The sequence below is a fragment of the Eleutherodactylus coqui genome, chromosome 2 (genome assembly GCF_035609145.1).
Source record: "Eleutherodactylus coqui strain aEleCoq1 chromosome 2, aEleCoq1.hap1, whole genome shotgun sequence".
Classification (NCBI taxonomy): domain Eukaryota; kingdom Metazoa; phylum Chordata; class Amphibia; order Anura; family Eleutherodactylidae; genus Eleutherodactylus; species Eleutherodactylus coqui.
In genome coordinates this window covers 17,912,454-17,934,562 of record NC_089838.1, presented here as the reverse complement: position 1 = coordinate 17,934,562, position 22,109 = coordinate 17,912,454, and the positions used below count along the sequence as shown (strand labels likewise).

Sequence of the window (22,109 nt, the reverse complement as noted above, 5' to 3'; positions counted from 1 at the left end):
ATGAAAGGTTGTATGAATGTGGAATTATTCTGCAAGCTTAGAGACATTATAGGTCTGTATGGGAGTTGCATAGAAGAAAACAATAGGAACTTTCAACATAGTCTATTTGCAGGGCTGGTTTTTTTTTCAATTTAGGTACACCGGAGCAATAAAAAAAGTTTTGAAGGTGGCATTGCATCTAAAGGGGTTGTGCCAAGTTATAAATTTACCCCCAATCCACAAAGTATGGTAGACCCTCACCAATCCTAATGGTATGATAGCTGGAAGCCGCACCGATGCTGAGAACGAGGGTCCTGCATTAACAGAGTAGAGGTCAAGCATGCACATAGCTGCTCCATTTAATTGCGGAGCTTTGACACCCTTGTTTTCAAGATCGGTGGTGGTCCCAACAGTCAGACCCCCACTGATCATTACCCCCTATCCCGTGGACACTACGCCTTGACACATAAAAACGATGGCTTACAATTCTTTTGGCTCCACACCATCTAGTCATAAATGATCTGTAGAAGACAACTCTTAACTAGAAGCCACTGATCAAGGCCGATTTGGTTTTTGTAGCCAACTCCTACCTGCTATGATGTCATCAAGAGTATCGTTTAGCGTTTGAGCTGGAGAAGCAATCATTAAATTATCTGCAACTTGAGATGAAAGAAGATTAGTATTGATGGGCGGCTGATCTAGTGCAACGTTACTGGTAGATATGACCGGGTCGATGGAGTCCATTCCTGAAAGTCCTAAGTCATTAAGTAATTTTGGCACCAAGTCGACAGATTGCAATCCCCTCTCTGCCTCACATGAATGCGCCAGCACCTTGTGGCAAACTGTGCCCAACTGATCTAATTCTTCACAATGGTCATCTGGAAAGATCTTCTCGTCAGCTATTAACGCAGATTTACTGGACAGCGAACAAGACTCAAGGAGAGCCGCTTCCGTATTAGGAGCGTCTTCCAGGATCTCCTTGGTGACCTGTTGCTGAGTTTTCATCTGTAATTGCCTTTCGACTTTTTGAAGCTCTTTCAGGATTTTCTTTTTCTTTTGAACCTGTTCTTCTCGGTTCTTTTTAAGTTCTTCGATTTTATCTTTATTTAACGGTTCGCCTTGAATCAGTTCTAACGATTTCAGCTGCGCCCTTTCGATAGCGCTGATTCGTTGACCGAGCTCATTGAGCTTTCCTTCCGTTTCCTCCACGATGCATTCTAGGGGCTGATAAGGATGGACAGGTCTTGGTTCTTTTCCTGAAGCGTGAAGGTTACAAAGCGTCTTTCTCGAAGCACCTGTATAAAAAGTTAAAGAAGTTGCTCAGACGGTTTATATCACACAGTGGTAATTATCAAGTATTTACTGAGGTTATTAACGATCATTGCAGAATTAATATTCAAATATAAGCTAACATTCAGCAGACATCATAAAATGTCACGGTGAACTCGGCTCCAATAGGCTTGGATTTAAAGGGTTCTACCCAACTCAGACATTTATGGCATCTCCACAGGAGTGTTGGCACGAAACATATTTCTTGAATGGGGTTGACCTGCAACACTAGACGATGGGAGAGGAATACGTTTCTCAAAAACCAGACTTTTTTGTCCCCCAAGATTAGATATTGCCCTTAAAATATTTCTAAAGTCACAAGTGTGCTGATTATTGCATGGCAGATAGCGTGAGAATGTAAATAACTGGGTGTTAGCATTCTCCTGGTCAATAGGGTATATCCTAGCGCAAGACTGACTCTACTGTACGCAGCAACCAACTGCGTGGGGACATGCACTTTTAACAAGGACAATGGTAATACCCGGTTGGCAATTTATTTACACATTAACCCTTTCCAATCCAATTTGTATCCTGGTTTTCCTAGGGGGCTTACTCTTTTACTGCTATTATACAATGGCGCTATCTGCTGGCTAAAGCCAGTACTGCATGAGGGGCCACATTGGATAGGCTCCGACAGCAGAGAGGCTGGCAATATACAGTAAGAGAACCCCGATAGAGGTCTTCCAACATAAGAGCTGTACAGCCTTAAATCATAATGTCTTCAGAGGGCAGATAGTGGATTGGAAAGGGTTAAGAACAAAAAGTGCTATGATAGAAAAAGGGGGAAAAAGGGGGGAAGAAATCAAGCATTTTCATTTTTCCCCCCCAAGGATCCAAAACCATTTGAAAAAGTCAAAAACAGTCAAACAGATCCTTCCCAAAAAGGCTACCTTCACACAAGCTTGTTGCAAGAGACAAAACTCACATGGGTTTTGAATTCTTTTGAATGGAGTGGCGACAGAATGGCATGGTGGTGGTGATCGTTTATATATGTGATATTGTCGGGCTGATTCCTGGAGAACTAAACGATGGCTAGAATTCTTACAATGGTGTTTAAAGCAATCCTCCGGTCCTGGAGAAACAAAGATGGCTTCCCCATCTACCCGATGTACACTATTTGTATACATTAGTCTAAGACCCTACACCTCCTTTCATTGACCAGCGCTGCCCACATGACCAGTCAGATCAGCATGCAGTGCATTGGACTACCGATGTGTACCATGCACAGTGCATCGGATAGTCAGAAGTGTTTTGGCCACTTTTTTTCTCCAGACCCGGAGGATCGCTTTATGCTTTCAGTTTATATTTAGAAATGGAAAACATTATGAGAGTTTATGAAAAGGAGCTTAAAGGGGTTATCCAGGCTTTAAGAACCAATGGCCTATCCTCAGGATAAGCCATCCATATTGGATCGATGGGGGTCTACCACATGGGCCTCCCACCAATCAGCTGAGGACACTGGGACAAGCCTGTCCTATTCAAAATGTGTTTAAAATCCTACTCAAAAACAAATATTTTTTTTTTTTACTCCGCAGCCCATTTATTCCCAAGTGGTAGTCTACAGCGATCAGAAATGATGGTCTACCTGAGAACAGGCCACCGCTTTGTAAAGCCTGGACGATTGCTTAATATTCTACTCTTGTTTAATGAGCGATATTCTCTCAAGTCCCACAACCTTTTTTTTTTTTTTAAAACCTTTTAGCGATAAGTGTAACTTATTTAAAAACTGCTATAGTATCAGTATTCAGAAAGAAGAAAGTGCTTACCTTTGCCCAAATCGACCTGGTCTGGAGGCTTATCTGGTTCTTGAGGTGGTACGACCATGGCAAGTGTATGCATTGGTACACAAGAAACCTGCAAACATTTTAAGGCTCAATTAGCCATAAGAAATCAGCAACGTACCAGGAGTCTGTACTAGTACAATATTATTGAACAGCGCTATCAATATTACGGAGGCCCTCACATTAATAAGTCTGCCAAAGGCTCATACCGCACGATGGGCACACTACTTACAGTGTTGGACATGTACAGTTCAACAGCGCTACTGATATTGGCAATAGAGCTAGTTCAGGATGATATGAGAGTAGAGGGGGGTTAGCACAGATCCCCTTTAATAGTATTCTCATGTTAGTAGAGCTTATGGCAAGGAGTCTGCATACAAGGTGCGCACTTCATTCATTCTATAGGTGTTTGCATGCACGGAGAGGAGCCACTGCTGTATGTTACCCCCCTGTTCGTCATTTGAGCGAAGTTAGTGACATTAGGATCTCCGACTTCCTTCGACCTCTGAAGTTTTCTTTAGCATAGTACGAAATGTTTTTCTTTCCCCATTTTCTATTGTGCATCCTAAAGTCACATGCATCTTCTAGTAAAGGTATGGTATACAGGAGGAGACGTAACTTACAGCAAACTGATCGTGAAGTGTAGGCGTCATCTGACTGATTTCAGTAGATGGGATGGATATAACGTTTTTCGGGTAGTCCAACAAGTAGGAAACAACATTGGTATGTCCACCTTTTGCAGCTTCTATCAGCATTGTGGATCCATCCTGCAAAATATAAAGTCACTCTTCACATATAGCTCATCTAACGGCCTCGTATGTAATAGTGCCATGGTTGGAGGTCACTTTTAAAGCATTTGGATGAGAGAGATGTAACATTCTTTATAATAGATTCTAGTTGCATTAACATTTTAATAAGGTCATTGAGAAGCACATTCCGGTCACAGGTTCCACCGCCTCCTAACCTATGGAGCATCTACCTCATGAGGTTCACTCCGGATCTCTAGGTGGTACTTGCACTGTGCTCATGCCCCGCTTTTACTACACAGCACAGCATATGGCAATAGCTTTCAGGGTACTTTGATCTAACATGTTTAAAGTGAACCTGTCGGCTCGAACAAGCTGTCCAAACTGCAGGCGTCATGTTATGGAGCAGGAGGAGCTGATATATAGTTTTATGGGAGAAGATTCAGTAGAACTTCTATTCATTTCTATGCCAGCTCTTTCTGAGCTTAACCCCTTGAGTGGCACGCCCGGAAATTTTCCGGGACGAGCTCCACTGCTCATAGCGATACAGCCCGGAAGATTTCCGGGCTATGTATCACTATGGGAGCTGCAGAGCACAATGCCACAAGCTGTGACAGTGTGCTCTGCCTGCACAGACCCACGGAGAACAAAGCAAGGGCTTTGAAAAACCAGCAGAAGATATTGCAGATATGTCGGCAATCTCCTGCACTGGTTTGTTTACAGGTTGCCATAGAGACCATCGGCTTGTCAGAAGCAAGCCAATGGTCTCTGTGGCAGGGAGAGCTGGTTGTTAGCTGTCAGAGGACAGCTAGGTACCAGCTCTTACAGCAGAGATCAGAGAAAACCTCCGATCTCTGCTGTGTTAACCCTTTACATGCCGCAGTCTATGTGACTGCAGCATGTAAAGGGCTGTCACTGCAGCATGTAAAGCGCTGTCACCATCTGACCCCCGGAATGTGATCAGGGGTTCTGATGGGTCCCTGTGGAAGTCCCCTAAAGGGACAAAAAAATTGAAAAATTAAAAAAAAAAAAAGGAAAAAAATTATTTAAAAAAAATAAAAAACACTTGTCTCCCTTTACTTTGTAAAAAATCAAAAATACAATCACACATGTGGTATCCGTGTGCGTCGTAATGACCCAGAGAAGGAAGTTAATACATTATTTAACCCCTTAATGACATGGCCCCTTTTTTTCTTTTTTCCCCATTTCTTTTTTTCCTCCCCCCTGTTTAAAAAATCACAACTTGTCCCGCAAAAAACAAGCCCTTATATGGCCATGTCAATGGAAAAGTTATGGCTCTTGAGACGCAACTGCAAAATTAGTTGAAATTCAATGATTAGACCATTTTAAAAAACCTGCCCTGGTGGGCACGACAGGGTGGTAGGAAACCCGCCACTCAAGGGGTTAAAGGGGTTGTCCCGTGCCGAAACGGGTTGTTTTTTTTTTTCAATAGCCCCCCCCCGTTCGGCGCGAAACAAACCCGATGCATGGGTTTTAAAAAAAAAAAAAAACGGATAGTACTTACCCGAATCCCCGCGCTCCGGTGACTTCTTACTTACCTTGCAAAGATGGCCGCCGGGATCTTCACCCATGGTGGACCGCAGGTCTTCTCCCATGGTGCACCGTGGGCTCTGTGCGTTCCATTGCCGATTCCAGCCTCCTGATTGGCTGGAATCGGCACACGTGACGGGGCGGAGCTACGAGCAGCTCTCCGGCACGAGCGGCCCCATTCAGAAGGGAGAAGACCGGACTGCGCAAGCGCGTCTAATCGGGCGATTAGACGCTGAAATTAGACGGCACCATGGAGACGGGGACGCCAGCAACGGAACAGGTAAGTGAATAACTTCTGTATGGCTCATAATTAATGCACAATGTACATTACAAAGTGCATTAATATGGCCATACAGAAGTGTATACCCCACTTGCTTTCGCGGGACAACCCCTTTAATGATGTAATGGGTAGTCCCATCAGTGATTGACAATTACCTGCATTGGACTCTGGTTATAGAAATAGCTGTCAATCACCGATAGAACCACCCGCTGGACTCCTCCTGCTCCAACATGCGCTCTATGGTTTGGGCAGCATTGGCAAGCTGACAGATTCCCTTCAACAATAGGGAGTGATAAAAAGCTCACAGCTTAATCATCAAAACAGATCTACAGGTTCCCATTCACTTTAAGGAGGTGAAACAAGTGGCCCTCTGTATAGAAACAGGATATATACATTTTTCCTCTATTCAAGAGACAAATAAGCTTTTTTTTTAATGGAGGTTCAGAAAAATAATTCTACTTCACAGCGTGCATTTTCAACATGGGAACCTGTAGGTCAGGGGTCCCAAACTCCAGTCCTCCGGGACCACCAACAGGTCATATTTTCAGGATCTCCTACAGTAAGAACACCTGTGGCAATGTCTGAGGCACCGACAATAATTACATCACCTGTGCAACACTGAGGAGATCCTGAAAACATGACCTGTCGGCGGTCTCTGAGGACTGGAGTTGGGGAACACTGCTGTAGGTGACACAAGTCACTGTGAGCCTATACAGCGTCATGAGCCACAGCTATGTCAGGAGATATTCCTGAAGCATACTTATGTACACTGCAAATACAGAATGGGACCCAAAAGTTCTAATAAGCAGAATTGTGTCAACCAATTAGCTTAAACAGATTTTTGAGACTCACGGTAAAATCTGTTTAAACTGGTACCGAGCATACTATTGTGCTTCTAAGCTTTGTGCAGCCAATGCATTATTGTATCATCTGTGATATAATGGGGGAAGGACTTTTGTTTTTGTTTTTTTATACATTGTGTTACAATATCCCATCAAGACAGAAGTGTTTGGATCATTTGAAAGATTTTCAACATGTCCGTTATACAATCGTATGCCTTTGTAGGCCATTCCTGCCAGTAATCCAACATTGGTTTTAAATAAAACCAACCTCAACACTTACCTACCCAAGGTATACCAGATACATATAATTGCTATACTACATGAACCAACACCAGGTACAGACCTCACAAAATAAAAAGGCATTTCCATTTCCAATATGCCAATATAACATTTTGCTGATGGCAGTCTTCACTGTGCGCTCCCCGCCTCCCCATGGACACAGACCACTGAGCTCCATAGCAGTAATACCGGCACGTTCAATGACTTGGTTGTGATTCGGAGAACGCTTACACTACATTTGGACTGATTACAGAATAGCAGCCTTACTTTAAGCCTGTGAGTCGGATCTGCTCCTTTTGCCAACAACAATTCGACAACTGCAAGATGTCCTCCGGCACAGGCGAGGGACACGACCGTGTGATCGTTATTGGTGGTCGATTTATTAATGTTAGCCCCTAGAAAGAAAGAAAAAGGGTTAAACTATACACATCAGTTACTGGCAACACGCACCATCCCTAGAAGGAGCCCAATGCCAGCAGCATCACAAAGTACATCGCATACAGAAATGTGGGCCACAAATACCAAAAAAAAAAACAAAAAAAACATACATCTTGTATTTGTCACTGCGGCTTCTATATGGACTACACAGACATGCTTGATATCCCAAAGGACAGAGGAACGCAAATAGAGGATAAAACCACCCTGAGAAAGCAAATTGTCCAAACCACAACTTTTAGGAAAAAGAACCTTAAGGGTCATCATCACTCTTCGTTTCACTGCATGTAATAAGAGTCACAAAGAAGGAACACAAGTCGGCAAGGTGATATCCACATGGGATCGGTAGGCCTGTCAGTGACTTTACCAAACGGAGCTCAATTACTGACTCTTTGTAGCAATTAAGACAGTCTACAATCGGCCCTCGGGTTAAAATGTTCATTTATTGCAGGACGACAATCTTTACAGTTAAAGGGGTTGTCCCGCGAAAGCAAGTGGGGGTATACACTTCTGTATGGCCATATTAATGCACTTTGTAATGTACATTAATTATGAGCCATACAGAAGTTATCAGAAATTATTCACTTACCTGTTCCGTTGCTGGCGTCCTCGTCTCCATGGTGCCGTCTAATTTTCAGCGTCTAATCGCCCGATTAGACGCGCTTGCGCAGTCCGGTCTTCTTTTCTCAATGGGGCCGCTCGTGCCGGAGAGCGGCTCTGTGTAGCTCCGCCCCGTGCCGATTCCAGCCAATCAGGAGGCTGGAATCGGCAATGGACCGCACAGAAGCCCTGCGGTCCACCGAGGGAGAAGATCCCGGCGGCCATCTTCACCAGGTAAGTAAGAAGTCACCGGAGCGCGGGGATTCAGGTAAGCGCTGTGCGGGTTTTTTTTTAAGTCCCTGCATCGGGTTTGTCTCGCGCCGAACGGGGGGGGGCTGTTAAAAAAAAAACCCGTTTCGGCGCGGGACAACCCCTTTAATAGTCAGAAAGCTGCTGGGAAAAAATAAAAAAAAATAAAAAAATCAAGACGTCACTTTCTATGCGAGAACAGAAGCTTCTTCACATTCCAGTACATTGTATACGGAGTACAAGAAAAATGGAATAAGCTGCCCTCATTCGGTACCCAAAAGGATCAGCTGGCTCCTCCTGGCACAAATCGTACACTGCAGTACATGAATACATGCCTATGGTCTCTTCCACTACATGCCTCACAGCATACGGATTGGGCATCTATTCCCATCTCCTGCTTTTTCAATTTCCTTAAAGATTCTATATGAATTAGTCTCGATAACAGGTATAATTTTTCTACATCGTGTTCATGTATTGCGGACTACTTCTAGGTGTTCCAACACTCACAGTAGTTACCGATCCTCCCAAAAGTAGTAAATGTCCTGTCTTATGCTGCAGCACTAAAGCCCAAGATACTCGCCTCTCTTGCTCCTCTCTCTACCGGGTAGAACGATCTTGTATTAGACGGTACATACCCGCTGCAGGCCATGCCTGGCCATCTATAATGGGTTTGCCCTACCAGGAGGAGAGGAAGAAATGGATCTGAGCAGCGAGAGAGGAAAGCATCTTGTTTCTGTAAATGGCTACATGCTACGCTCAGTCACATGCACTAAAATATGCATATGGTAGATTTCAAAACGTAAACTTGTTAATTACGCCTGTACATATATGTGCTTGCAAGCTCTGATCTGGGGCGCTGTATGTTGAATGCATTTTCTAATTTACAATATCCCCAGTAAACACCGTTGTAGGTGGAAAATGTGAAACCTAGAAAGTTAAGCCAAGTTCGCCAACACCTTCTGTGTATGTAATAAAACACAAAGCATATTAGAAAATATGTAGATACGCAAAAAAAAAAGAGAAATTTACGTATGAGAGGAAAGGTTATTCATCTACTAGGAGTTTTTACATGCTGGTTTAGGAGAAAAGCTGCGTTACCATACAAATATTCCCATTAGTGACAGGAAATAGTGAAAAGGTGCCAATATACAAATGCTAAAAAGGGTAGAACTGTCGATTTCTGACGATTATCTAGTGTGTATGGGGGTTACCAGACTCTCCGGATGTCGGGAGGAAAACCATGGGGCATGCTGGACTTCAACCTGCCCAATGCTTTGTCCCAGTGGGAAATCAGCCCCTCTGGACTGGATGCAGATTTGTAGGCTGCTTGCACAGAGGAAGGTAAAACACAAATAGTGCCCCAACTACTTTTACATGAGCTGATCGTCGCCTTAATAACCACTCGAAAGAGGGACTATGGGTGCCTTCGTCCCATGAGAACACTGGACCCAAGAGCACAAGTGAGCGACAACTCACATATAGTCAGACTCGTTGGGTTTTCAGCTCACCTAAAAACCAAGCGAATGTCGGCCGTGTAAACAGCCAGTCATTCATGTATAAACTGAACTGCCCATTCACTTTCAATAGAGGTTGGCTGGAAAAGGTCTCGTTGGGACAGTTGTTGGGTGCAGTCTTGTGTAAAGGTACCCCAAGAACACGCACATACAGCAATTTGTTGACAAAATGTTCAGATGAATGGGGCAGTCAAAGACACAGTTTGCAAAAATCCACGTACTCCAAAATAATCCTATTCAGATATATGAAACCGATTCTCAGATACAGAAATTCCTGCCACAAATCTGCTGTGTGGGTATATTGCCAAAAAAAAACAAAAAAAAAAAAAAACTTGTATTAAAAGTCCGGGGACATTTAGCTCTTCTGATCCGTTTACTATTGAATTCGTACCGGTATACATACCGCTGTCAGTGTAGGGGGTCACTAGAACGGACAATGGTGTTAAAGCCTAAATAAATATGAACTGAAGCTTGAAATAGAAAGTTAAAAGGGGTTGTCCCGCGATGACAAGTTAAGTTAAACACTTCTGTATGGCCATATTAATGCACTTTGTAATATACATCGTGCATGAAATATGTGCCATACAGAAGTTATATACTCACCTTCCCTGCGCTGGCGTCCCCATGGTGCCGTCTAATTTCAGCGTCTAATCGCCCGATTAGACGCGCTTGCGCAGAAGGGTCTTCTCCCTTCTGGTCGGTCCGGACACGAGCGGCGTTCTGGCTCCGCCCCCTTCTACGCATCATCATGTAGCTCCGCCCCATCACGTGTGCCGATTCCAGCCAATCAGGAGGCTGGAATCGGCAATAGACCGCACAGAGCCCACGGTGCACCATGGGAGAAGACCCGCGGTGCATCGTGCGTGAAGATCCCAGCGCCCATCTTGGAGGAAAAGAAGGAAGAAGAGAGGGGATTCGGGTAAGTAAGAATTTTTTTAAATTTCAACATATCCCTTGGGTTTGTCCTGCGCTGAACGGGGGGGGGGGGGGGGGGGGGGGGGGGCCTATGCAAAAAAAAAAAAAAAACCCCCGTTTCGGCGCGGGACAACCCCTTAAAAGCACATATGACCTGACGACGGGCCTTACCCATTTCCTGTAATTGGTTCCCCTCAGATAATGGATGTGTGTTGGGTAGGAACTGTATTAACATGAGAATAAGGTTTTGACATAAAACATTTTAACCAAGACCTACCTTTACATATAAGGAACTGAACAGTGCAGAGGTGCCCGGCCCGTGCCGCTTTCATCAGAGGAGTCCTTCCTCCTTCAGATTCATGTTCCTGACAAAAAAAAATCAACACTGACACACAAGTGGAATATAATTCGATCACATTTAAAAATAAATGTACAAAAAATAAATTAAAAGTTGACTATAAGGCCAGCTGCACACGAGCGTGACGGGTTCCGCCGCGGAGTATTCCCCGGCGAAGCCCGTCACGGCGCCCCCCCAGAGACCCCATACTTACCAGCGGATCCGGAGTTTTCGCTCCCGCATGACGCTTCCCCGCCCACCGCGTCACATGACACGCCCACTGTGTCACATGACGCGGCCGGCCGGCTTCATATGACGCGGCGGCGGTAGGCGGGAAAGAGTTTTCACGCTATCTTCCGCTGTGTTACAGCGGGAGATAGCGTGAACGGACGGCTTCCATTGACTGCAATGGAAGCCGTCTGCGCGTACACCCGCGGAAAATAGAGCATGCCTCGGGTGAGGACGGGAGATTTCGCGGTGCGGAATTCCGCGATGGAATTCCGCACTGTGTGCCCTGAGCTATTAGGTTCAATAGAACCTAATAGCTGTGGGCAACGCAGCGGATTTTCGCCACGAATTACGCGGCGGAAATCCATTCGTGGGAAGGAGGCCTAACGCTGAATAACCTCCCTGGTGTGCGGTTCTTAGCTTTTGTTATACAGTAAAAAGTTGAGTACTTTTTGACTGGGCGTTTCTGCCGTCAGTGAATGAGAACAATGCTTGTTTAAATCTAAAGAATGAAAACCTCCCAGTAACAAGGTGTCTACATACAGGCCTTTAATAAGTTGGGGTTGCCGGATAATCGAAAAGCCAAAATGACTGGAACTTATCATGCACCAGAAGACTCCTAGTCCCCAGTAGTAATGTCGGCCACGGCTTAGGGACTACAATTAGTGGTTCTCATCGGATTAATGTCAAGGTATGTTCTTCTCTCAGAATGACCCTGCCATCCTCACTATGTTGCAAGAAGTGGCCGGGTCCAATGAAAACAGCCGCGCAACCTGTGCTACATGGTTTTTGGAGCTCCCATAGATATGGGTAGTGGTTATACATCCACCACACAATGTGCGGCGCGAGGCAGAAGGTGAAGTATGGATCAGGATCCGGAACAGAGCCCCCCCATACATGGTGGGTGCAGGCTGCGTTACCAATAACTAATACCTGCCAGGCTCGGCATTAGCCCAGATCTTGGCCATTTAACACCCTAGATTCGGCTGTCAATGCTCCGGTGGATACATGATGAGTTAATACCCAAGCATCCACTTAAACTCTAATTCATACCCACATTTGATTAGTTTTTTTCTCTTTTTTTAGGCCCAAATCAGGAGTGGATACAAAACAAGAAATGTCTAGACGTTTCCATAATGTTTTCTGTACTTAGGACACCGGACTGATGCAAAATCTGGATCTTCTATACAATTCTGCATGAGGTCCAAGTAATATATTATATACTAGAGTTGTATGAAATGACTCTTATGCTTTGTAGATAAAAGCCTTACCAGATCAGCTCCAGCTTGAAGCAATGCTTCTGCCACATCTGTGTGTCCGTTTTCACAGGCATACGTTAAAGCCGTGTCTCCGGTCGCCGTGGAGGCATGCACATTTGCACCTTCAAGTAAACATTGGATGTTTTAAGTGCACAAAACCTGAATGTTTTGTCCAACAATAGCCTGTCAATGAGAAGGAACCACAAGCTACCCGACAATCGTGCCCAATGCTAAAATATAGATTTGCATTACATACAATGAATGAATCCAGGCTGCCTGGACCCGCTGGGGGCTGGTTTGTGAATCTTATAAGCCTTTCAGTGTGAGATTAACAGGGCTGTCCAGGAATTAAAAATCATGGCTGCTTTCTTCCAAAGACTGCACCCCGCCTGTCCAGAGGCCATGTGTGGTACTACAACTCAGCTGCACTGAAGTGCATGCAATAACAGAAAGCCCATAAAGTGTGTCAGTTTCTGAATGAATGTCAGTGTTCTCCTATTCCTGTACAACCCCTTTAAGGGCAGTTAGCTGTAATAAAACTGCAGTTTAATGCCCTAAACAGGTTTCTAGCTGCAGCGGGATGTATTATAAAAGCCATTTCTTTGGACGGGAAAATAGCAAATAAAAAGGAAAACCCAAGTCTTTGCTGTAGAAGTGTTCCACCAGTCACCTCCTCAAGATGCTACCCATTAAATGTGTGTATTTATACGTCATGTGTTGTACCATGTCCATCTTAATACAAAAGTAACAGTTTAGGTTCTGACAAACCACTAGTGTAAAGTACGTACCAGCCGACAAAAGATATTTTACTAGTTCAAGATGTCCTTCCTGAGCAGCTTCCATGAGAGGGGTGGAGCAGCCAAGTTCTACATCAGCCCCCGACTTCACGAGAAAATCCGTGACTTCGGCAAACCCTCCGCAGCATGCCAGCGTAAGAGCGGTTTCCTGGGTTTCTTCAGTCTGAGCGTTTATGTTAGCACCTACAAATAGTTGCCAAAGTTTCATCATCGCTCAAAAAGAATGTACATAAAAAAGTCCCAAAAGAAAAAAAAAAAATATATACAACACATAGCATATACCGAAAATGGGTAAATCTATATGTTCACAGTTTGCGACTGCAGCCAAACATGCCGCAACAAACTGAATTTGGGAAGGCTTTCCTTCTGTACACCGTCCTAGATACAGAAAACAAAGCAGATGGCAACTTACCTTGAGCCAAAAGTAGTGCCACAATTTCCTCATGCCCTTCTCGTGCCGCTTCCATCAAAGGGGTGTAACCTTCATCATTGACCTCTTCGAGATTGGCGCCTCGTTCAATAAGCAGGGCTGCAAGTTCTACATGTCCACCGCAAGCAGCTAACGTGAGCGGGGATTCAAAAGAATCTGCAGGCATGTTGACCTGAGCCCCGCTGTCCAGTAGCAGACGTGCCACCCCAACATGTCCGTCCTACAAAAGGCGAGAGAACACCGCAAAACTAAATGTGCTAATGTGCGGTAGAGGAGCAGCTATAAAACCGCATTCACAGGAGGAGGTATCAAAAGATAGGAACCCTGCTCAGAAGTATTAGAATACTTTACTCTGTACAATTCTAACGTGCTGCTTTATATTTAATGGGGTTGTACCAGGGTAGCCGGGTCTGGGGGGGAGGGGGGGGGGGCGGGTCACCCCATGTCCTGCTGTCAGCCAATTAACAGGGGTGCTGATTCTCATTAGGGAATGCTGCAGCCAATCACATATCTCCCCAACAGCAGCAGTAGTAGAAGTTACTACAACTTCACATGGATACAATATAAAGCTTCTGGCACTAGATTTTTTTTATCCGTGTCGGATGGGAAAAAAACCTGAAAGACGGACGACACGAACAGCATATGAGGTATATTATTCACGGAGGCAGCACTCTACTGAGTCTTTGTATGCAGATAGTCTGTGTGGGAAAAAATAAATAAATCTTCGCATGCACTTTTCTGAACCGTTTTATGGGCGAGTCTCGATCATCCAAGTTAATTTGGGGGGGGGGGGGGATGAATACAGTTGTCATCTATGGGCAGTACGTTTTTGTTCTTTTTTTTAATTTAGAGTGAAAAAAAATTAAAAAAAATAAATACATAAAAACTGAGTCAGTTTCATTTTCCCCGCAGGTACAAAAAAAAAAAAAAAAATAGGACTAATTACAGAAGCTACACAGAGCTGAACCCGCATAAAGAAAAAAAAAAAAAATTGGACCGCTTTTTTTTTTTTGTGAACCTATTAGCATTGACTTTTTTTCCCCCCTCAACGCACGTGTGCACCCAGCCCAACAGTGACAAATCAGTGCCGGACAATGCCAGACTCTGTAAGGTCTCTTAATGCACGAGAAGTCGAAGGTCTCTTCACATATGAAGGGCACCCCAGCAGCTACGTGCGCCTTCTTAGAAATGTATGTCAAGTCCAACCTAAAGTACATTTTTGGCGTAATGTATGCCAGAAGCTGACATAAAACTGTTGCTCTGAGGCCACCATGCCCTCTTCTGACATGCCCCCTCAACTTTTCGTAAAAATGGAAGAGCTGGCACAAAAACCATAACCAAAAAAAGGGAAGAAAGTCAGATTTTTGCACATAAACCCCCTTGTGACTTTACGCCACTAACCGGCATAAATGGCTAATAAATACGCCCCGTGTCGGTTACTTTTTGCTGCCCTGAATTATCAGAGCCATCCTCAGGAAATTCTGCTATGATGAAGAGGGGGCGCAAGATCTTTGGACTTAACCCTTATGGACATCTTACGGGGTCTCTGGTTTAAGTTGCCACCAGGAAACTACTTTTAGAAACTAGAGTTCTAATTAAATTTTGCTTTTGACTGCATGTACTGAGGAAGTCTACCTTGCTGTTTGTTCTCAACTGTCCAAAAAGATCAGAAACCAGCTCAGGAGAGAGGGGAAACCATTCCAAAAATAAAAAAAATAAAAATAAAAAAACTGGGAAGGTTTTCTCTCTCTGATATCAGGTTCAATCCTATTTTTGGCAATTAAAAAAAAAATAAAAATAGGAGAATGGTAGTCCCAGATACAAGTGTGCAGGTAGGCCTAAATGACCACACTCCACAGACTAGGAAATGTTTAAAAGCAATAAAGATACGTTATTTAAAAAAAAAAAAAAAAAAAAAGAAACACTAGTATAACAACATATAAAGTTGATGGCATTACTTAACAAAACCAAAATGCGTTCTATAAGTGCCGTAACGATTACCATGCAGGCCTCCATTAAGGCAGTGTGCATTTCATCCGTTTTATGCTCTTGATCAGCACCAGCTTCCAGCAAAAACCGAACCATCTCTAAATGTCCTGCGGTGGAAGGAGGGAGGACAGAAGAAATGAGAAACCACACCAAACACCGTAATAAAAGGAGGAGTTCGAGAGAAAGGCAAAAAATGTTCTTCAGTCACGTTCACATGGTGGAACCCAATAGGCTATGACCATACCCTCACACCCTGCGGTACATTTTATATCACCCAACCCCATATTCAATGTCTGCAGCAACAGTTTCATTTTGTCATCACTGACTTCCAAGAGTCAGAAACTTTCCTTCTCCTCATGTGGGCCCATTTTATTTTTTGTATAAGGAGTTGTATTTGTATACGACACCATTTAAAATACACCATAAATTATACTGAATATATATCCATCTTTTGTACCCCGGAAGCCAGTAGATAGAAAAGATGAAATGTGAGATTCCTCCGTTATTGAGAACGTAATGGCTAAATGAAAATAAGATGGTTACTTTGTAAAAGCTCCCGCCTCGTTCATTGGAGGACACAGCAAAACCTTGGTGATCGCCGCTGCCACTAGGAGGTTGGCATAAGGCCAAAAAAAGTGTTCGCCCCTCCTACCAGCTATACCCCACCGCAGACACCAAGCTAAAGCAGTTTGTATTTACATAAGAAAAGCAGAGGCCAAGAGCCATAGGACTATAAAGCAGAGAACTAGAGGAACAACCAAATGTGAATGCCTGAGTGGCCAAAAAACAACCCAGACATGTTCCCCACACAAAGACGGCAGGTGCGGTATGCCCAATGGAGATAAGGATTTTACTGTAACAAACTTTTTTTCTCGTCTATTGCACTGGGCGACATAGCAAGAACTTGGGATGTTCTAAAGCAGAGAAGAACTAACCAGCATGGTCCGTGCACCGCAGCCTGCTGAATCCAGCTCATGCGACTGACAGCGCTAGCAGAAAATGCAAAAGTACGCACCGTGTAAAACTTTGCAAAGGTAGGAAGAGAGAGGACCCCGTCACAGGTTTGTGGTCAACTGCCCAGGAAGCGCCCATGGCTCGCGTAGAATGAAAGGGTTAAAAAGGTTGTTGATCCAGGGATAATTCCGATTGCCAGATTGGAGTCCGAGGATTTTTTTTCTCTTAAATGGGGAAAATTGGCTTCTACTTCATGGGGCTTTTTTTGACTTCCTCTGGATCAACACTGGGGATTAATAGGCTGAACTGGATGGACATGTGTCTTTTTTCGGCCTTATAGACTATGTTACAGTAACTCGGATCGGCAGATCAATGCCCTTACAACGGTAGACATCTCTAATAGCGTATCTGATCCAGCGTGCAATGCATTTGGAGACCGCTAAGCCACATTAGAGATCATCTGGAACCATAAAGGGAGTCAGTGTCCAAGCAATATGAGCAAGAGTCACAGTTCCCTACCACATCAAGATTGTGAAGTCTCTCTAGGGTGCGCCGCCAATAGGCAGAAAGTCAACAAGATCTGCTTGTTGAGATGGAGAGACTATACCACTTTGGGTAAAAAACAGGGAACCTTTGAAGTAACACCTTATCCTGGTGGAGCACTAGGAAAGAATTACAAGAGTCGTAAGGTCAGACATGCGTTAAATCGAGATGGTCACCAGGAAGACAACCTTCCAAGAGAGAAGACAAAACTGATGCTTATTGGCTCGAAGAGGGTGAATTAAAACGTCCAAAACAGAGCTCCCATGGCACTGAAAGGTGACAGTAAGGTGGGACAGAGTGCACCATCCCTGGAGTAAGGTATGCTCCGCAGCCTTTGATGTCCAAGGCTGCTGGAAGAAAAAAAAAACAAAAAAAAACCCGACTTGTCCTTAGAGAACTGAGGCTCAACCCCCATATCTATAACCTCCTGGAGAAAAGTAAGTATCAGCAAAAAAGGAAAAGCGCATGGGGTAGAGTTTCATGTTCGTACGAGCTACGGAAAGACTTCCCAACCTGGTAATAGATACGAAACAAAGAGGGCTTTCTGGCCTTTATCATGGTATAAGCAGTTCCACAAAAGCAGGGAACCCTTAAGGGATTCAATAGCCAGGCTGTCAAGACACAGAGGGGGGCTAAGTTCAGGTGGAAGATTGACCTTGAGAAAAGTAGATTCTTTCTGGATGGTAGGTGCCAAGGTGTGTTGGCAAGTAGGATGACCAGATTGGCATTGCAATCTCGACGTGGTCATTCCGGTACAATGAGAATCAATGGAAGGCCCTCCAACTTAACTCTTCAACAGGTAAGGAATCAACAGAACTGGTGGAAAGACGTCAAAGAATGAGAACTGGCGCCATGGAAATCGCCAGAGTGTCTGTGGCCAAAGCTCGGGGATTGCAAGTCAGTTACAGAAATACTGCTGGTTGATGCTAAAGTATGCATCCTGTAAAGTTTGCAAAGGTAGGGAGAGAGAGGACCATGTCACAGGCTTGTGGTTAACCACCCAGGGAGCGCACACCGCTCACGTAGAATGTAAGGGTTAAAAATAGTTTAAAAGGGTTGCTGACCCAGGAATTATTCCGATTGCCAGATTGGAGTCAGGGAGGAATTTTTTCCTCTAAAATGGAGAAAATGGGCTTCTACCTCATGGTGCACCTGCCTATCCATTTAGAAGCAGCTCTGCTCACCCAAGAGGTTGCAAATATAGGTCAAAAGATAGACCAAGCTGCTTCAAAAGAGGCCTTTGCGAAAAACTTTAATTTTGTGCCATGTTGATCCTGGAATGAACTGACACCGGCAACATGTAGCGTTTAGTAGACCCGCCGAAATTTAGTTTTTTTGCTAAAGGGGCCATAGACCACTTCTTACTGACTCTTCCAGCATAGGATACAGGAGATCAGGTTGTTCCACTCCACTGCGAGGACTGGTTGAACTCTGCATGAGCGGGGAAAGTTTTTTGTGTGACTGCTTGGGCTGTCTAAATGAGAATGATTCTACTCAGGTGGTGGGTGGTCCTGAATCTTTGCCATGAAGGGTCTCCATAGTCACAATGAGGCTGTTGATAACGGATGCGACCTTGGAGGACTGTTCCTCATTTAATAGTGAATGCGAAATGTAACCATGCGAATGGGTCTCACCTTTAAAGATGATGTCAGAACGTGTCTCCCGGAAAGGTGAAGGAGGCTGGCGAACTTGAGAGTCTGTAGGTATTGAGGATCTTCCCCCATTTACAAGCTCCACTCTGACAGTTCTGTTGAAGATTCCTCGCTGTCCGCTGCCAAAAGGGCCTAGCTGACTGGGCGGCCCAACATTTCCACAATGGATCTGGATGTTGTGGCATAGTCTGCCACCACTGAGGACAGGGATCGCACCCACTCTGGTTCAGGACTTAGAGGGTGCTGAGCGGTGGATATCCCAGGGAATGGGTCACTGACGGGTGTCACAGCAGGCAGTTTGTGCATAAAGGCTGTGGCTGATTACATTGAAAACCAGTATACCAGCGGGAACAAGCAAAGCAGGTGGCTAGGTCTTCTCTCTGGAGTCCTGATAAAGTAACTGTACGAAGTGTAGACTGGCTGCTATAGACCCAATGTGTAGTGGAAAATAGCTGTATGCAGTGTCCTGTCTGATGTAATGGCTAGTAAGCTGCAGGAAGTGTGGGCAAAAGGAAAGCCACTAAGGGCAGATCTTATCCGGTCCACGCTGGTCCCTCAAAGTTCTGCAGTGCAGCTGAGCTCAATGAAGAGAAGCTAGAAGTCAAAGAGGTGGAGTCTGGGATAACCAATGCCAGGTTGTGGAAGAAAGGCATACTGAAGATGTCAGGAGTGGAGCCATGGATGCACCAAGTGTGCCACAGACGAAGCCTGCGATGGATTGCTAGGACTCTATTGAAACCTGGAAGTTCCGTCCTGAGAGCTGAAGGAGGCTCCTGAGCTCTGCCATGGAAGGCTTACCCTCACCAAGAAGCTGAAATGGAGGGCACTCACACTGTTAGTCCGCCCCCGATCAGTAGGAAACAGATGGCCGGGAGAAATCTCTTCCCGGGCTGACACAGGCACAGTGATGCGGAGGGGGCAGGCCACACAAACCAGAATTTCAGGCTGCTGCATGCAGCTTAGAATTGTAAGACTGGAAAATGTGGTGCATCATACAGCAGCGACCAAAGGACTGACCTGGGGAGGCGCTGTCAGCTTGGTTGCCCTGTGGCCTAGGAGCATGACATGCAAGTGAGGTACCCAGGAACTAAGCCTGGGGATGGGTAAGTTTAAAAAGAAGAGAGAAGAGGGACTGACCATACAATGGTGGAAGGTAGCGCGGAGGGTTAAAATAGGGGGACATTGCAGAGCCTCAAGGAATAATGCTCACCCCACGTAGGTGAAAGGATAGTCTGCATCTGAAATTACAGCAGAGACACCCTTGGTGAAAGAGGGAGTGCCCCAGCCAAAAAGATGGGGGAAAGCTAGGCCAACGGGTCAGACAAGTTAGAGCTCCTTTGTGCCATCTTTTCTTCTAGAGGTAGGGAGATCAACGGAGATGTTAAGGCCACTTCAATGCCCCTCCTTGATGAGGTAACAGGGAAAACTTGACAACCAATGTCCCCAGTCCAAGAGGAAAAAAGTAAAACTCAGACAACCTTCAAGGAAGGAAGTCTGCCTCCTAATGACACGAAGCAAAAACTGGTTCACCCTAGTCGCTGTATAGCTGGTAAGAGGAGCCAACTCTTTTTTTTTTTTGTACAGTGTCGCCTCCTAGTGGGAGCAGCCATACCCAAGGTCTTACTGTGCCCCAAACTGAATAGGAGAGAAGAGAAAAAAACAAAAAAAAAAAACACAGATCTCTTGATGAGGTATTGAGACACTGCTTTACTTAACATGAATAGAGTAAACGGTGTGGCAGTAAAAAGAAGGGGCATCTCATAGACAAGGAGTATATGCCTTATTGTTCTTTGCTTAAGATCTGTTCCAAGTCTTTGATGTCACCACAAGGTCTAAAGGGACAAATTTGCTTAAAAGATACCAGTGTTGTTAATAGAGTGTATTCTGAACAGGAATGAGCCCCCTGTGGTCATCATGTGTTTGTAAGGGACATGGGAGGAGGTTTAACAAGGTAAGGTTTGTTCATTTTCTGAGACAAAGTGTGCAGTAGGGTTGATCCTTCGGATGGCGTCTTGAACACTGAAAAAGATTTAGCCTTATTGGACAAATTGCCAAAACAATGGAAAAACTGCAGTTCAAGGTTTCCAAAAGTTAAATAATGCACTTGGGGAGAAGAAACTCTTGGCCTGAGAATCTTATTGGGTGTTCTAAAGTCCTGGATAACACAGAAGAGAAGGATTTGGGCTTCTGATTTGACAGCCTCCAATCTACATTGCGTCAGGCAGCAAAGAAAGCAAGTGGGGTGCTCAGCTGCAGAGCTAGAGGTACAACCAGTAGAAAGAGGGAGATTGTGATCCCGCTGCCTAGAGCTCTGAGAAACCACATCTGTGTTCAGATCTCATCTACAGAAATATATTGATAAAACCAAAAGACACAGGCTACAAAAATGGTAGAAAGACAAAAGAATTAAATTTATATAGCCTGGAGGCGAGACGGCAGGGAGAGGGGTGGGAGGCAGGAAGGAAGTTAAATACTAGAGTAAGGCGGCACAATCTGAGATTAGTTTTGGGGAAATTGATAATTAGGATTTTTTTTTATTTTTTACTCATAGTAAATGCTTGGAACAAAAGCTCCAGCAAATGAGGTTGAACAATCAACAATGAATGAGTTTAAAGTATGCTTAGGATAAGCATCTACCCCGAGACCGAGCAGGCTGGATGGACCATGTGGGCCATCAAATTTTCTGTTTCTAGTTTTCCAATTTGTTAAGCGATGTAGAAGTACATAAATCCATGCAGCACATCGATTCCTGATCTGGGTGCGTCAGAGGTAGTCATGAACTTGTACTCCCAAACTGCCTCTCTGAAACGGAGATACCCTTTTAATACCAATACTGTGGTCATAGCTTCAAAAACCGATGACAAAGCATTCTTGTAGTACAAGCTCATGACTACCTTTGACATGTTCAGGGAAATTTTACCATGCGACCACTTGTATAATACACCGCAACGCTTTATTGCAGTATATTCTGCCAGTCAGCATTATCAATATAAAAGTGCTAAAATGGTATAAACAGTCTGGGACCTAATAAATGGTCCCTCTGGTCCGAGAACCTATCATCACACAGAAGGCTGATGGGATAACAGAGGGAGACCTCACACTTTCTCTAATCACAAAGACAGAATCGATCACAACATGCAGGGAGAGAGCTATAATATACAGCTGACGTTCGTTGTGTATGTAGCCCTAGACTAGAGAGGGGGGGGGGGGGGGGGGAGAGTTAAGCCTCATGTCCACGGGGAAAATCAGGCCCACCGCAGATTCTTCATGCAGAATCCCGCTGCGGGTTCCTCCTTTCCCGCGGACATGAGGCCTAAAAAGAATAACTTACCTGTCCGGACGCTGCGGATCTTCCCTCCGTCGCGGCCGGATCTTCTTTCTTTGGCCCGCCGGATGTGCTCGGGACGCCAGCAGCATGCC

At 44.8% G+C, this 22,109-nt stretch overlaps 1 protein-coding gene across 1 annotated transcript in view; it reads right to left on the bottom strand.

Annotated features, from left to right (window-relative positions):
• ANKHD1 (ankyrin repeat and KH domain containing 1) overlaps positions 1-22,109 on the bottom strand; it is a 67,964-nt gene that overhangs the window by 26,258 nt on the left and 19,597 nt on the right. Inside the window, 9 exon segments of the mRNA XM_066590422.1 lie at positions 570-1,274; positions 3,075-3,162; positions 3,713-3,856; positions 7,055-7,182; positions 10,778-10,865; positions 12,337-12,446; positions 13,113-13,304; positions 13,534-13,771; positions 15,553-15,647. Coding sequence (XP_066446519.1) covers positions 570-1,274; positions 3,075-3,162; positions 3,713-3,856; positions 7,055-7,182; positions 10,778-10,865; positions 12,337-12,446; positions 13,113-13,304; positions 13,534-13,771; positions 15,553-15,647 — 1,788 coding nt within the window.